The sequence below is a fragment of the Carya illinoinensis genome, chromosome 5, assembly GCF_018687715.1.
Source record: "Carya illinoinensis cultivar Pawnee chromosome 5, C.illinoinensisPawnee_v1, whole genome shotgun sequence".
Classification (NCBI taxonomy): domain Eukaryota; kingdom Viridiplantae; phylum Streptophyta; class Magnoliopsida; order Fagales; family Juglandaceae; genus Carya; species Carya illinoinensis.
Genome location: NC_056756.1, coordinates 34,847,551 through 34,862,520, shown reverse-complemented (window position 1 = coordinate 34,862,520; position 14,970 = coordinate 34,847,551). Strand labels below are relative to the sequence as shown.

At 39.7% G+C, this 14,970-nt stretch overlaps 2 protein-coding genes across 2 annotated transcripts; both read left to right on the top strand.

Moving 5' to 3' along the window:
* Window positions 1-7: 7 nt before the first annotated feature.
* Window positions 8-4,270, top strand: LOC122311022 (endoglucanase 8-like). The gene is made up of 7 exons (XM_043125365.1): window positions 8-259; window positions 367-774; window positions 887-979; window positions 1,096-1,257; window positions 2,613-2,724; window positions 3,224-3,387; window positions 3,694-4,270. The coding sequence occupies exons 1-7, from the start codon at window positions 14-16 to the stop codon at window positions 4,015-4,017; spliced, it is 1,509 nt and encodes a 502-aa protein (XP_042981299.1). The 5' UTR covers window positions 8-13; the 3' UTR covers window positions 4,018-4,270.
* Window positions 4,271-7,482: 3,212 nt separating this feature from the next.
* Window positions 7,483-14,468, top strand: LOC122310286 (protein PLANT CADMIUM RESISTANCE 2-like). Its single transcript, XM_043124170.1, has 7 exons — window positions 7,483-7,587; window positions 11,430-11,566; window positions 11,757-11,828; window positions 12,683-12,779; window positions 13,019-13,090; window positions 13,899-14,071; window positions 14,392-14,468. Exons 2-7 carry the CDS (start codon window positions 11,467-11,469, stop codon window positions 14,466-14,468), a joined length of 591 nt encoding a protein of 196 aa, XP_042980104.1. The 5' UTR covers window positions 7,483-7,587; window positions 11,430-11,466.
* Window positions 14,469-14,970: the final 502 nt, after the last annotated feature.

Genomic DNA, 14,970 nt, shown 5'->3' with positions numbered 1-14,970 from the left:
GTTTCGCTTCTACATGCTCAACCAGCAAGACATGGCGCGAAGTGCACTCTCTTTCCCGGGCTATGTTCCCGCACTTGGCTTCCTCAGCGTCCTCCTCTTGCTACTTCCTCTCCGTTCAATCGCCGGCCCCCACAACTACCACGACGCCCTGAGGAAAAGCATCCTCTTCTTCGAGGGCCAACGATCGGGGAAACTTCCGCCAGATCAACGTGTCCAATGGCGCAGGAACTCCGGTTTGCACGACGGGGCCACCGCTGGGGTAAACTTCACAACCTACATTCTCACACACCTTTAACATTCCCCTTTTTCTTCGTTGAGCTAGTCTTAAAAACACCGGCGCTGTACCTACATTGCATACTTTTGCAGGTGGACTTAACCGGCGGATACTACGACGCCGGGGACAACATTAAGTTCGGGTTCCCAATGGCATTTACCACGACGATGCTGTCCTGGAGTGTTATAGACTTCGGGAGGACAATGGGACCGGAGCTGAGGAACGCCGTTAGGGCCGTGAAGTGGGGGACGGATTACCTCTTGAAGGCAACGGTGGTGCCGGATGTCGTTTATGTGCAGGTGGGTGACGCCTACTCAGATCACAACTGCTGGGAGAGACCAGAGGACATGGATACGCTTCGTACGGTGTATAAGATCGACAGGGCCCACCCTGGCTCTGACGTGGCGGGAGAAACCGCCGCTGCCTTGGCCGCTGCGTCCATTGTGTTCAGATCACGTGACCCTTCTTACTCTAGATTGCTTCTCAATCGTGCCGTTAGGGTACGTCCCTTTCACACATGAATCACCTTTTTTTTAACGTTGGGTAATTTTTATATATTAATTTTTTTATTCGTCCCATTTTGTGTGCAAGTATGTAACGGTTACAACGCAGGTGTTCGAGTTTGCTGACAGACACCGGGGTGCGTACAGCTCGAGCCTGCACCCTGCAGTATGCCCTTTTTACTGCGACGTCAACGGCTACCAGGTGGGGAGAGGGGGGGGGGGGGGGGGGGGGGGGGGATTTGTTCACGAGTCTCAGCCGTTGGATCGTCGTAAAAGTTGCTGGTTTTACTGAATGGTGTTGTTGCTGTTATTGTGTAGGACGAGTTGCTTTGGGCAGCGGCGTGGTTGCACAAGGCCTCGAGGAGGCGCGAATACAGAGAGTACATAGCGCAGAACGAGGTGATATTGAGAGCCGGGGATACCATCAACGAGTTTGGTTGGGATAACAAGCACGCTGGGATTAATGTGCTGATTTCCAAGGTAACCCTAATTCCTGAATTTATTTATCTTGGGAACTTCATAATATGAAGTTAATACATGAATATGTCTTGGCACTTATCAAAAGCTTTTTTGTCGGACTTTAATGTTTTTTATTCTCCCTGGAGTGTCCTACGTTCCTGTTTGATATATGGGCGTTTTTATTTTATGCTCTTTAACCCCATTGTTAATGCAATGGATGTGTATCACGTGGTGTGGAATGTGTATCTATCTAGTGGGGTCCAACTGATCTGGTTTGAACGTATTGAAGCAGTTATGTTCGAAGTATTCATGCTTAAAATATATACTAACCAAGATTATATAAAGAGAGGACTATGGCAGTATGTATATATGCTAATATATTTTTTTAGTAAGGTGTGTGGTGGTTCTAAAAGCGGCTTCCTACGCCCCTTAAGGCTTGGCTTTGTGATCATTCAACTTCCAAAAGGGTCTCCTTGTTATGGGTCCACATTTTTGGTGGAGCCCTCTACTCTGATCGGGATGAATGGAATGGAATATATAAAAGTTTTCTTTTTGGCTGATGCAATAGTCAAGATCGTAATGGAGAGAAGTTGTATGAATTTGATGATAGCACATGGAATCTCTGGTACAGAATTTGGCTTTCATGTGACTTGCTTTCTTTTTTCTTGCCAATGTAATTAATATGGAATTCAAGTTTGGTTCTACAATAAATGGGGAGAGCCTGGCTAGCAGTCCTGTCATGTACTTTGTGTTGTTTTCTTTGCATATGTAGGTTACCGTCTTATATGATGGAGAAATTAATTTGGGGTAGTGTCTTGTGGTGTTAACTTTTTTCTTTTTTCAAAAAATTTCCTTGTGAACTGTTATGATGCTTTTCCATTGCTTTTGTGCATTTGTGTGTTGTCCTCTCAATCAATATTAAAGTTATGCCAAAGCCTGAGTGAGGGGCTGGGGGTGGTTACCTCAAAGTCTAGGTTAACTCATCCATAGATTTGGGTCCTTTGTGGGTCCCGAAATGAGTAAGTTACTGCTGCATGCATGTGCATAAAGGCTGGAACGATGGTTCATCCCATGCTGAGCCATTATTCTTCACGATTGCGACTTCCTCTTTAGGGCTTTTCACTATTATCAGATACATATCCATACATACACACACACATTTATATGTATATATATATATTATATATGGGGAAAATCTTAATTTGCCAATCTACTCAGTATGTACATGCATTTTTGCATGTTTCAAGAGAAAAGATCGAAGATTATTTACGGCATGAGCCAGGGTTTGTATAGGTTTTCGCAATTGAAACTAGACATGGCAGACCAAGACAGCTAACTAGTTCTTTTTTACCTTTTCAAATGATTTATATGATCAGGAAGTATTGAGGGGAAGGGCAGATTATTTCAAGTCCTTCCAGCAAAATGCAGATGGATTTATTTGTTCTTTATTGCCTGGGATTTCTCATCCTCAAGTCCAATATTCCCCAGGTAATTTTTGTCTTTCTCCATTTCCCTGTGTCTTAAAGGATAGCTCAATCACACCTAATCATTGAGTAGAAAATCACGTGAATCACTGTTACCTTACAATAATCCAAAAGAATAACGGGCCCTTCATACCAAAAGTCTTGCGCAATGGTTCATTGGACAGACTGTAGTCTCGCAATTGTGCGTTCCATGCATGTGTTACGTTCTGTGTCATTCTTTTTGGCGCATATTCTTGCGGCTCTGAAATACCTTTTGCGTTAGATTAATAAATGACCATTTTTCTATAGAGAATTTTCACATTTGCTGCCAGAATGAATGAGTTTTTGTCATATATTAATTCGAATCTATTTTTATCTTATTAGGTCACTCGCATTACCCATAATAGAATAGAAATAGTATCAATACGGTAAAATAAATAGAAGTAAGATGATATTTTTCAGAATTAATCAAATCTTCTTATATAACATTCTGTTTTTCTGTTTTTGGCCTTTTATTCGGAAAGGTGGGCTGATCTTCAAGGCTGGTGGAAGTAACATGCAGCATGTAACGTCATTGTCTTTCCTGCTTCTGGCCTATTCTAATTATCTAAGCCATGCCCATAAGATTGTACCATGTGGCGAGACATCAGCCTCCCCTGCTCTGCTCAAACGACTGGCTAAACGTCAGGTAAAATTCATAGGCCACTATGATAATATAGGTGGGCCCTCCTCCTATCCAGGTTCAGATCAGCATTTAATCTGGGTGGACCTTCTCTACTTCAGACAAAATCAACGGCTAGGTTTGTCTGCTATATAATATATATACATATATGTATATATGAACAGTATCTATCATTATATAAGAGATGGTCCTCGGATTGAATAGCTCGATCCCCAGGGCAAACCACGTAATTAGGTGTCTTATTTTGGAATTTGGAAAAATAATGTGGGTGATTTTGATAATTTTGAATTGGATCCTTCCCTTGCTTACCAGGTTGACTACATTCTTGGAGATAATCCACTGGGAATGTCGTACATGGTTGGATATGGCGCACGTTACCCACAGAGGATACACCATAGGGCCAGCTCACTACCTTCAGTTGGGGCCCACCCTGCCCACATTGGTTGCAAAGCGGGTTCTCGATATTTCCTAAGTCCAAATCCCAATCCCAATCAGCTGGTTGGAGCCGTGGTGGGTGGGCCCAATAGCTCAGATGCCTTTCCTGACTCTAGGCCCTTCTTTCAAGAGTCCGAGCCCACAACATACATAAATGCGCCTCTGGTGGGCCTGCTTGCATTCTTTTCAGCCCATCCTTGATTTCTCCACCGAAAAACGAAAAAGAAAGGAACGTGAGGAAAAGGACAAGCTTTTAGTGGTGTGCAAAGGTGTCACCCTCCCCCCAATTATTGTGAGTTGCTAAAGATTCTAACCGTACCTCCAGTCATCAATGTAAGAAATCAAACGGCTGTATTTATGCACAAATTGTATAAATACAGCTGTCCCTATGAATAATTAATGACACGTATTAAAAATTCAGTGTCTACACCTGTCTTTTATTAACTTTGTTGCATCTATGTTGTATTAGGCTGTTTCAGGTTGATTTTGGGTTCTGTTTTGTTTTCTCTTAGCCTAATGATCTCTCTGTCACATTTTATTTAAAAAAAAAAAAGTAAATAAAAAGTACCATTTCTTTATTTAAAAAAAAAAAAAAAAAAAAAAAGCCTTAACAGCAGGTTAGCGCATACATATTTCAAAACCGAATAAAGAAATGGGCGACATAAACTTTGGAGCATGGTAAAAAATAGATGGTGTGCCGCTCTTGTATATGACTTCACCGAATGTTTATAGCCGGGGCAGCCCATATAAATTGAGGCCTAAAACGAAGAATTAAAATTTAAAATGAGATATTTTTTGTTTTGCAAGACATGTATACAAGAAGTAAAACAAATGATCATGATTCATGAATGAAAAGAAAAATGAAGAGACGACACAGTATACTGAGGACAAATAGAAGGTGAGTTTATGATCAACATACATCACTAACAGATGAGAGAGAGAGATATATATATAATGGTAAAAATGAGTTATTTATTTATTTTCATTTCTTTTCACTTATTTTTCAGGCCTTCTCATATATCTTCAACCCTTCCTCCCAACCCCACTCTTTTGGAGTTTGGACCATTAATTGACCACTCTTCTATTTCACATGCACGCAAAAAGCCAACTTCTATGTATTTTGTGTGTAATTTTTTTTTTTTTTTTTGGGTGTCTAACTTCTCTCTTTTTTGTTAACTTTGTGAATCATTTTTTTTTTCCCAAAAGAAAAATGTTGAATTTTATATTTGGGAGCTCATATGGTTGGAAGCCTTAGAGCATTGGCAATGGACCTAGTGATAAGTTTAAATTTTGACTAAAATTAAAGCTTTCGGTCAAATTCCAAACCAATGGAAATATAGATCCACATTGTATTAGCCATTCTAAAGTTAAAATAATAATATAATATTATATCTTTTTAATAATAATTTTATTAACTTTTTTAATATTTTGCAAATTCACATTTAATCTCCACAAAATGCCCATCATAAACCATTTTGCAACATTTCCACCAACATTCACAAAAACACTAAATTTGCACCAACATTCAGCGACGAAATTAGGGATGATGTCGGTGGCGACTACAAATAGCAAAAATAATGAAGACAACAAATGTCAAGTGGAAACAAATAGAGAAAAGCACCTAATGAAGGGAAAAAATAGAAGGGGAAAAAAAAAAGAAAAAGAGGAAGAAGAAGAGAAAAATGGGACGTTCAAAGCTCAAAGGAATTGGAAAAATCTGGAAAAATACTACGAAGAGAAGGGTCGATTATGCTCAAAGGCTGGACTTGGGAGGATTGAAGGGAAAGGAAATTGATAGATTCTGTCCAAATGAAACAATAAAATAAAAAAATTCTCGTGTGACAATATTGTTACGTAAGTATGTAAGATCCATTTGTATTTATATTTTATAGCATGACTCATATTTTTAATTTTTTTTTGCTCTCGTTAGTTTCTTATCCTTTTTAATAATAAAATAGTAGTATAACTATCAAATATACTTATTAAATGTGTGCAATTATATTTTTTTATTTTTTATTTTTTTCTTAATGGTTAAGAAAATAATTATTAGCAAATTTATATATATTTTTAATGCATAGTTAAGGATATTTAAAACATACATAAAAAATAAAATAAAATAAATTCATTTATACGAATGTACATATTTAAATTTTAATGGACACATTTGGCATCATCTTAAAATATTTTCTTTCTAATAAGGACAATGCTACTAGTATCGATAAACAATCGATGAAATGAACTAATGCAGTGTAAATGATGTTTTTATTTTTATTTTTTTCTTCTTTTCTTTTAATAATTTTTAATACAGTTTTAAATATTTTAAAAAAATAATAAAAGATATCAATTTATTAATATTCATTTTTTTAATTATTAAATAAAATTAAAAAAAATAAAAAAATTTCAATCAGACATTTTTATCAGTCAACTTCATCGTTTCAATTAGCATCTTCTTTTGGATAATTGAACACTGAGGAGTAATATTCGGTCCAACTCATAGACCAATTATAGCCCCCGATGGACCCCACTGCAAGACAATCTAATTTGACGGCACATGCAATGCGAAATGCTTTGGCTACTGCTGGTAGCTTTCCTTGGGTGCCACCGTTGGTTTTTTTTTTTTCTTATTATTTAATATTATTATAAATTTTTTATATATTTTTAAAATATTTAAAATATTAAAAAATGGTTTTTATTTTTTATTTTATTTTTATTTTTTATTTTTCTAATGGTGGCTGCCAGCCAGCTGTGGCTGTAGCATCATCCGCATGCAATTCAGTGCCATCGTTTCTCCGTTAAGTAAACCATCACCATCGCACATAATTCTAGTGTTTGTACTTTGTCCAGTAGTTTTCATGCACATAATTCTAATTATTGTCTAATTCGAATTCGAAGGTTTGAAGTGGTAGAGGAATGGAGAAATTCTATAGCATTTATTATTGCGCGCATAAACAACTTGAGCATATATCTTTTTCCTTTTCGACATATGGCTTGCATGCACCAAACATCATTGTATGTATATTATAAAACATAAAAATAATAATAAAAATTTATTGAAAAGTCCCATATAACTTACAAATAAGCTCATCTTAGACTTTATAAAGAGTTATCATATTCCTCCTATCAAGTCTTTTAAGAAGAGAAATGAATGTTTTTATATGATGTCAGAACAGGTTAACCTATGATCGATGATGGGTTACTACGATCTATCCACAATGATAATACCGGAAATACCGGCCTACACATGAGACAGCATATTGAGAAGTCCCACATGATTTAGAAACAAACTCATCTTAAATTTTATAAAGAATTATCATATTCCTCTTATCATACCTTTTAATCTTAAGCCATACATTTTTTTTAATTAATATATAATTTATCATTTTTATCATTTTTATTTAAATACATATATTTAAACGCACGTGACGGAAGACTTTGATGTAAATTTTTTTATTAAAAAAAAAAGGGACAAACTCGGTTAAAAAGAATAAATGAGGAAATCTTGCCCTTCCATCGTAGATTCGATGAATGAATGCAGAGATAAAGAAACATGTATAAACAGACAAATGACTTTTCTTATATTACCATGTATACGTTCCTCGCCATCTTCTTCTCCTTCTATATATACACTCCCAGTAATCAATCTCTTAATATAGCAGAGCCCAAAAACCAACTCTCTTATAGCAGAGCTTTCTCTTCTCTAGCTTTCTCCCATTTCTCTGCTTTGTTATATATTATTTAGATACACACACCAACACACACATCTGTAAAGACTCGACTGTTGCAGATGGAGACAAAGAAGCAAATGGTGCATGGCTCACTGTTTACTATTTTGGCTCATTAGACACCGTTCGGTGCTTTTGTATTGTTAGGCACCTCCCCAAGAATCATGCAGCAAATTGCTGCAACGTAGTGATCTGCTCTCCTATAAATAGGAGAGCTTAAGAGTGCAGACTGTGTGTGCAGCAGAGAGAAAACAGAGAGTGTTGTGTGTGTAGCAGAGAAGTGCATCAAAGTGGGTGAGAGAGAGATTTCTGTAAAAATCATTTTATAGTGAAATTACAACAGCTGTGGACGTAGGCAATTGCCGAACCACGTTAAATTTCGTCCCTCCTTTATTTAGAATCGTCTGTGTCAAAACAGCTCCCAACAACTGGTATCAGAGCACTGGTTCGAGCTGTCTGAAAATTCAAGTTGTTCAAAATCAATTTTTGACAATTCCACGGTGTTCCTCGCGTCGAGACGAATCCGTTGCCACAAACGGAATCGAAAAAGGAGGTCGGACGAGCCTACACGCGCCCCTAGAAGATCGGCGCGTGCATCTGCTGCAATCCACGCTCCCCCACGCGCGCCGAAGGTTGAAGACGCGTGAGGTACACGCGCCCACGCGCCCTCACGCGCTCCAGAGGTTGAAGACGCGTGAAGGACACACGCCCACGCGCCCCCACGCGCCCTACAAAGGTTCAGCGCGTGTTGAACATCGCCTCAGTCTCCCCCATGCGCCACAGTACTATAGCGCGTGTATCTCACGCGCCACGTGCTTGCCCACGCGCACTGTGCAGCGCGTGTATCTCACGCGCCAGACAGATCAAGACCGTCCATTTTTTAGATCTGTTTTTGGCTAGATCTAAGCCATTCGGAGTCCGATTTCGACGATCAAATAGTGCTTTCCAACTATTTGGATCATTCTGGACTTATCCGTACGGTCGAAATTTTGAGATTCGACATCAGTACATTGGATCTGAACCATCCACGTGTTGCAGATCATTTTGGGCTAGATCACGCCAGTTGGAGTTCCATTGCGACGATCAAATAGTGCTGACAAACTATTTGGATCATTCCGGACTCGTTTCCAGCTAATTCAAGTGTTTCAGACGCAACGGTGATCTTTGTTTGTTTGAATTTGAACTCATTTGTAAAGTTATGGCTGGAGAAGAAGCTAAAGGTGTTGGTATCGAGAAATTTGACGGTACAGACTTTGCCTACTGGAGAATGCAGATAGAGGATTATTTTTATGGGAAGAAACTACATCTTCCACTCCTAAGAAGAAAGCCAGATGATATGAGCAATGAAGATTGGAGTTTCCTTGATAGACAAGTGTTGGGAGTCATTCGACTAACACTGTCAAGATCAGTTGCACACAATGTGGGAAAGGAAAAGACCGCGGCGGATTTGATGAAAGCTCTATCGGACATGTACGAGCAGCCATCAGCCAATAACAAAGTGCATTTGATGTACAAGCTATTCTACTTGAGAATGGCAGAAGGAACTCCAGTTATTCAGCATCTGAATGAGTTCAACACCATCATCAATCAATTACGTGCACTGATTGCTCTAGCTCAATTGCCAAAGAGCTGGGAGGCCATGAGAACAGCTGTTAGCAATTCTTATGGCAAAACAAAGATGAAATATCAAGATATCCGGGACCATATTCTTAGCGAGGAAGTTCGCAGAAGAGATACAGGAGAAGCATCAACTTCCAGTTCTGCCTTAAACCTCGAGACGAGAGGTAGAGGAGCTAGTAGAAGTTCAAATCGGGGCAGATCGAAGTCCCGAAGAGGCAGAAATAAATCAAGGTCCGGAAAACAAGTACAGTGCTGGAATTGTGGCAAGATTGACCACTTCAAAAATAATTGTAAGGAAGCAAAGAAGAAGAATGAGCATGACTCTGTTAATGCCACAACAGAAGAGCTCCGAGATGCCTTACTCCTTTCAGTCGACAACCAAATTGAATCTTGAGTGTTAGATTCAGGAGCCTCGTTCCACACTACAGCACACCGAGAAATCATGCAGAATTATGTCACTGGTGATTTCGGGAAGGTGTACTTAGCAGATGGTGAAGCGTTGGAAATCGAAGGCATGAGAGATGTACCAATCAATCTTTCCAATGGAAGTGCATGGTTGCTACAGAAGGTGTGACATGTTCCCAAGCTCATGAGGAACCTGATTTCTGTAGGACAACTTGATACTGATGGGCATTCGGTACTATTTACCGGTGGCACGTGGAAGATAACAAAAGGAGCTATGGTAGTAGCTTGAGGCACAAAAACAGGTACTCTATATATGACTTCAAGCATTAGAGATACTATTGCAGTTGCTGATGCAAATGCTAACCTATGGCATCAAAGGCTTGGTCACATGAGTGAAAAAGGAATGAAAGTACTATTATCCAAGGGGAAGTTACCAAAGTTGGAATCAACTGATTTCGACATGTGTGAAGGTTGCATTTTTGGAAAACAGAAAAAGGTTAGTTTCCTAAAAAATGGTAGAACTCCAAAATCTACAAAGTTGAAGTTGGTGCACACAGATTTGTGGGGGCCATCCCCAGTCGCTTCTCTTGGAGGATCGTGGTACTATGTTTCCTTTATTGATGACTCAAACAGAAAAGTATGGGTTTATTTTTTAAAAAATAAATCTGACACATTTGATACTTTCAAGAAGTGGAGAGCCATGGTTGAAAATGAAACAGGCTTGAAGTTAAAATGTTTGAGGTCAGACAATGGAGGAGAGTACATCGATGGAGGGTTCAAAGAATTCTGTGTTGCAAATGGGATTAGATTTCAGAAGACTATTCCCAGGACACCGCAGCAGAATGGCATAGCTGAACGCATGAACAGAACTCTCAACGAACGTGCCAGAAGTATGAGGCTGAATTCAGGATTGCCTGAATGTTTTTGGGCTGATGCAATTAACACTGCAGCCTATTTGATTAATCGGGGACCTTCAGTTCCCTTAAAGTTTGATCTACCAGAGGAAGTCTGGAGCGGAAAGAAGGTAAATCTTTCCCATTTGAAAGTTTTTGGCTGTTTATCATATGTTCACATAGATTCTACTGATCGTAACAAGTTAGAATCCAAATCTAGAAAATATTTTTTCATCGGTTATAGTGATGAAGAATTTGGCTATCGATTTTGGGATGATAAAAATCGCAAAATCATCAGAAGTAGAAATGACAGTCCGCTCGAGCGAACTCATCCAGAGAGTTCCGCTCGACCTCTGCTCGACAGTCCGCTCGAGCGAACTCATCCAGAGAGTTCCGCTCGACCTCCGCTCGAGCGAAATCTTCCAGAGAGTTCCGCTCGACCTCCGCTCGACTGTCCGCTCGAGCGAGAAAGTAACCCTAACGTGCGCTCGACACTTCGCTCGACGTCCGCTCGAGCGAATGTTCTGACTAGCGCCTTGAAGTTGCTGTGATGATTGCTATGAAGATATGTAGACTCATTTGTCTCCAAGTAGGAGATTGTTGCAGATGGAGACAAAGAAGCAAACGGTGCATGGCTCACCGTTTACTATTTTGGCTCATTAGGCACCGTTCGGTGCTTTTGTATTGTTAGGCACCTCCCCAAGAATCATGCAGCAAATTGCTGCAACGTAGTGATCTGCTCTCCTATAAATAGGAGAGCTTAAGAGTGCAGACTGTGTGTGCAGTGTAGAGAAAACAGAGAGTGTTGTGTGTGTAGCAGAGAAGTGCATCAAAGTGGGTGAGAGAGAGATTTCTGTAAAAATCATTTTATAGTGAAATTACAGCAGCTGTGGACGTAGGCAATTGCCGAACCACGTTAAATTTCATCTCTCCTTTATTTAGAATCGTCTCTGTGTCAAAACAGCTCCCAACATCGACGTCACCGAGACATTAAGACTGCTAGCTCTAAAATGGCCAGCGCTTCGGTGCCTGCCCAGTACCCTGGTCAACCGACAAGTGAAGTTCGTTGGTCAACTAGCCTTTTTCACTGCTTCTCTGACATGCATAGTTGTAAATTTCTAACCTCTTTCGTTCCTTAGTCAGGTTATAATTAATATTCTGTGTTAAATAATGTCAATGCCTTTCGTTTCCTCACCTTGTTATATAATGCGAAGATCCATACAGAAATGCTCGTTTATAGTGATTGGCTAAAGTGGGGGGTTTAAAAAATTAAAACTAAAGCTACGAACTTCTGTCACAGGTTGCTTGACATTTTGGTGTCCATGCGTTGCTTTCGGGCGGATCTCCGAAATTGCAGACAAAGGATCCTCCTGTAAGTAGGATAAAAGCACATATATACATATAAATACATACATATATGTGTGTGTGTGTGTGTGTGTATATTCTGCGATGTATGTAGCTTTAATTTGTGTTAATTTTGGTCAACTTGCGGTGGAAATGGCTTGCTATATTTCCTCCTCCAGAGTTTATGTTGAGTTTGGCTTAATTTCCTGTTGAAAATGTGTTTTTTGGGGCTTGGCTTGACTGTGGCTCGACCGTGGCTCGAGCTAAGGTTCCGCTCGACAGTCCGCTCGAGCGAACTCATCCAGAGAGTTCCGCTCGACCTCCGCTCGAGCGAAATCTTCCAGAGAGTTCCGCTCGACCTCCGCTCGACTGTCCGCTCGAGCGAGAAAGTAACCCTAACGTGCGCTCGACACTTCGCTCGACGTCCGCTCGAGCGAATGTTCTGACTAGCGCCTTGAAGTTGCTGTGATGATTGTTATGAAGATATGTAGACTCATTTGTCTCCAAGTGGGAGATTGTTGCAGATGGAGACAAAGAAGCAAACGGTGCATGGCTCACCGTTTACTATTTTGGCTCATTAGGCACCGTTCGGTGCTTTTGTATTGTTAGGCACCTCCCCAAGAATCATGCAGCAAATTGCTGCAACGTAGTGATCTGCTCTCCTATAAATAGGAGAGCTTAAGAGTGCAGACTGTGTGTGCAGTGTAGAGAAAACAGAGAGTGTTGTGTGTGTAGCAGAGAAGTGCATCAAAGTGGGTGAGAGAGAGATTTCTGTAAAAATCATTTTATAGTGAAATTACAGCAGCTGTGGACGTAGGCAATTGCCGAACCACGTTAAATTTCATCTCTCCTTTATTTAGAATCGTCTCTGTGTCAAAACAGCTCCCAACATCGACGTCACCGAGACATTAAGACTGCTAGCTCTAAAATGGCCAGCGCTTCGGTGCCTGCCCAGTACCCTGGTCAACCGACAAGTGAAGTTCGTTGGTCAACTAGCCTTTTTCACTGCTTCTCTGACATGCATAGTTGTAAATTTCTAACCTCTTTCGTTCCTTAGTCAGGTTATAATTAATATTCTGTGTTAAATAATGTCAATGCCTTTCGTTTCCTCACCTTGTTATATAATGCGAAGATCCATACAGAAATGCTCGTTTATAGTGATTGGCTAAAGTGGGGGGTTTAAAAAATTAAAACTAAAGCTACGAACTTCTGTCACAGGTTGCTTGACATTTTGGTGTCCATGCGTTGCTTTCGGGCGGATCTCCGAAATTGCAGACAAAGGATCCTCCTGTAAGTAGGATAAAAGCACATATATACATATAAATACATACATATATGTGTGTGTGTGTGTGTGTGTATATTCTGCGATGTATGTAGCTTTAATTTGTGTTAATTTTGGTCAACTTGCGGTGGAAATGGCTTGCTATATTTCCTCCTCCAGAGTTTATGTTGAGTTTGGCTTAATTTCCTGTTGAAAATGTGTTTTTTGGGGCTTGGCTTGACTGTGGCTCGACCGTGGCTCGAGCTAAGGTTCCGCTCGACAGTCCGCTCGAGCGAACTCATCCAGAGAGTTCCGCTCGACCTCCGCTCGACAGTCCGCTCGAGCGAACTCATCCAGAGAGTTCCGCTCGACCTCCGCTCGAGCGAAATCTTCCAGAGAGTTCCGCTCGACCTCCGCTCGACTGTCCGCTCGAGCGAGAAAGTAACCCTAACGTGCGCTCGACACTTCGCTCGACGTCCGCTCGAGCGAATGTTCTGACTAGCGCCTTGTCCTATAAATACATCATTTTCTCTTCATTTTGAAGTGTGTTCAGCAGCCAAGAAAGAGAGAGTTTTGAGAATCCTTTTGTATACAATCCTAAGAGTCCATTGAGTGTATTGGGGCTTTAGGATTGAGGATTTTGTGATCAATACTCTTGTACTCCCATCTTTTGTTCATAGTGAAATTCATTGAAACCGACCCCTACAGTGGACGTAGGCTCACATTGAGCTGAGCCACTTAAATCTTGGTGTTCTTTTTGTGATTGTTGTTTATTTTGTTGCTTCCGCTAATATTTACTTCAACTTAGCCTTTGTTTGTTCGGTCCATTCCCAACAGTTTAACTGGTTTTGGTTGTTTGTACTCGTGCACATACCGTGCTAAACTTCGAAAACTCTATATGTTGGAGGAGAGCCCTTGTGGGGATTGTTGTGTTCATTGTTTCTGCGAGCTGTGTGCCTTGTGTCAAGAGTATCGTGAGCTGCAAAACCAGGGCTTCGATGTGTCTGCTGGTAAATTAAAATATTTCTAACAGAAACAGAATATATATAACTATATCCATATTTATATATATATATATATATATGAGTAATGCTAATCGTTAAATACAAACTCCAACTAAACAGCTATCGCGCAAGTTTTTTTTGTAAAAAAGTAAGATGCTCCACTAAAAAGAACAGATTTTATTTTATACTTTTTCATATCAAGATCAACTTTTTTACAAAAATTAAACTACACGAGACTGGTTGATTTAGAGCTTATACAAATCATTAAACATTATATAATAGAAACACGCGTAATTTTGTTCATCATGTTAAATATGCATATATAGGATGGGACGGGAACTCGCAAAAGAACAATCAAGGAGTGGCTATGGCTCCAGTTGTGGAAGGAGGAATGAAGCGCTAGTACTGCAGAAGACGTCCGTGCTTACGCGTACTTCTAATGAAAATAAGTTTAATTGGCAAGTGTTAGAGAACGCTAGCTATAGCATGATATGTTTAATAATGACTCTGAAGTCGTAGGTACGCTATCTTTTAATACTCCTCTTGTGCCACCTATAGATAGATATTGCAATTTGTAGTGCTGTAATATCATGATATCGTTCTGAATACAAGTATTATCTGTGTTGAATCGCGCAAGTCAATAAGAGAGATCATGAATTCTGAAATTTTCCAAGCACCCCTGATTATGCATGCTAATGCTGAACAAAACTATTAGTTCGGATTTGTAATCAATATAAAATAATGAAAGCATTAACACAATAATTTGATTACGAAGAGAAATCCTTTGAAAAACTCTTTACAAATTATCTATTTATTATTTATAAATATTTTTATCACATCTCTTATCTAATCAAACGAGACCTTAATTTTGAGTAAGGAATGGTTCGTGCTTTTATTTAAAGTCT

What these genes read in the sequence shown, in the direction of transcription:
- LOC122310286 (XM_043124170.1), top strand. Translation starts at nt 11,467, where the DNA reads ATGGCCAGCGCTTCGGTGCCTGCCCAGTACCCTGGTCAACCGACAAGT. An exon ending in TGCAGACAAAGGATCCTCCT is followed by an intron (nt 11,829 to 12,682) that starts GTAAGTAGGATA and finishes GTGTCAAAACAG; the next exon opens with CTCCCAACATCGACGTCACC. An exon ending in GGGCTTCGATGTGTCTGCTG is followed by an intron (nt 14,072 to 14,391) that starts GTAAATTAAAAT and finishes ATGCATATATAG; the next exon opens with GATGGGACGGGAACTCGCAA.
- LOC122311022 (XM_043125365.1), top strand. Translation starts at nt 14, where the DNA reads ATGCTCAACCAGCAAGACATGGCGCGAAGTGCACTCTCTTTCCCGGGC. An exon ending in GCGACGTCAACGGCTACCAG is followed by an intron (nt 980 to 1,095) that starts GTGGGGAGAGGG and finishes GTTATTGTGTAG; the next exon opens with GACGAGTTGCTTTGGGCAGC. An exon ending in AACGACTGGCTAAACGTCAG is followed by an intron (nt 3,388 to 3,693) that starts GTAAAATTCATA and finishes CTTGCTTACCAG; the next exon opens with GTTGACTACATTCTTGGAGA.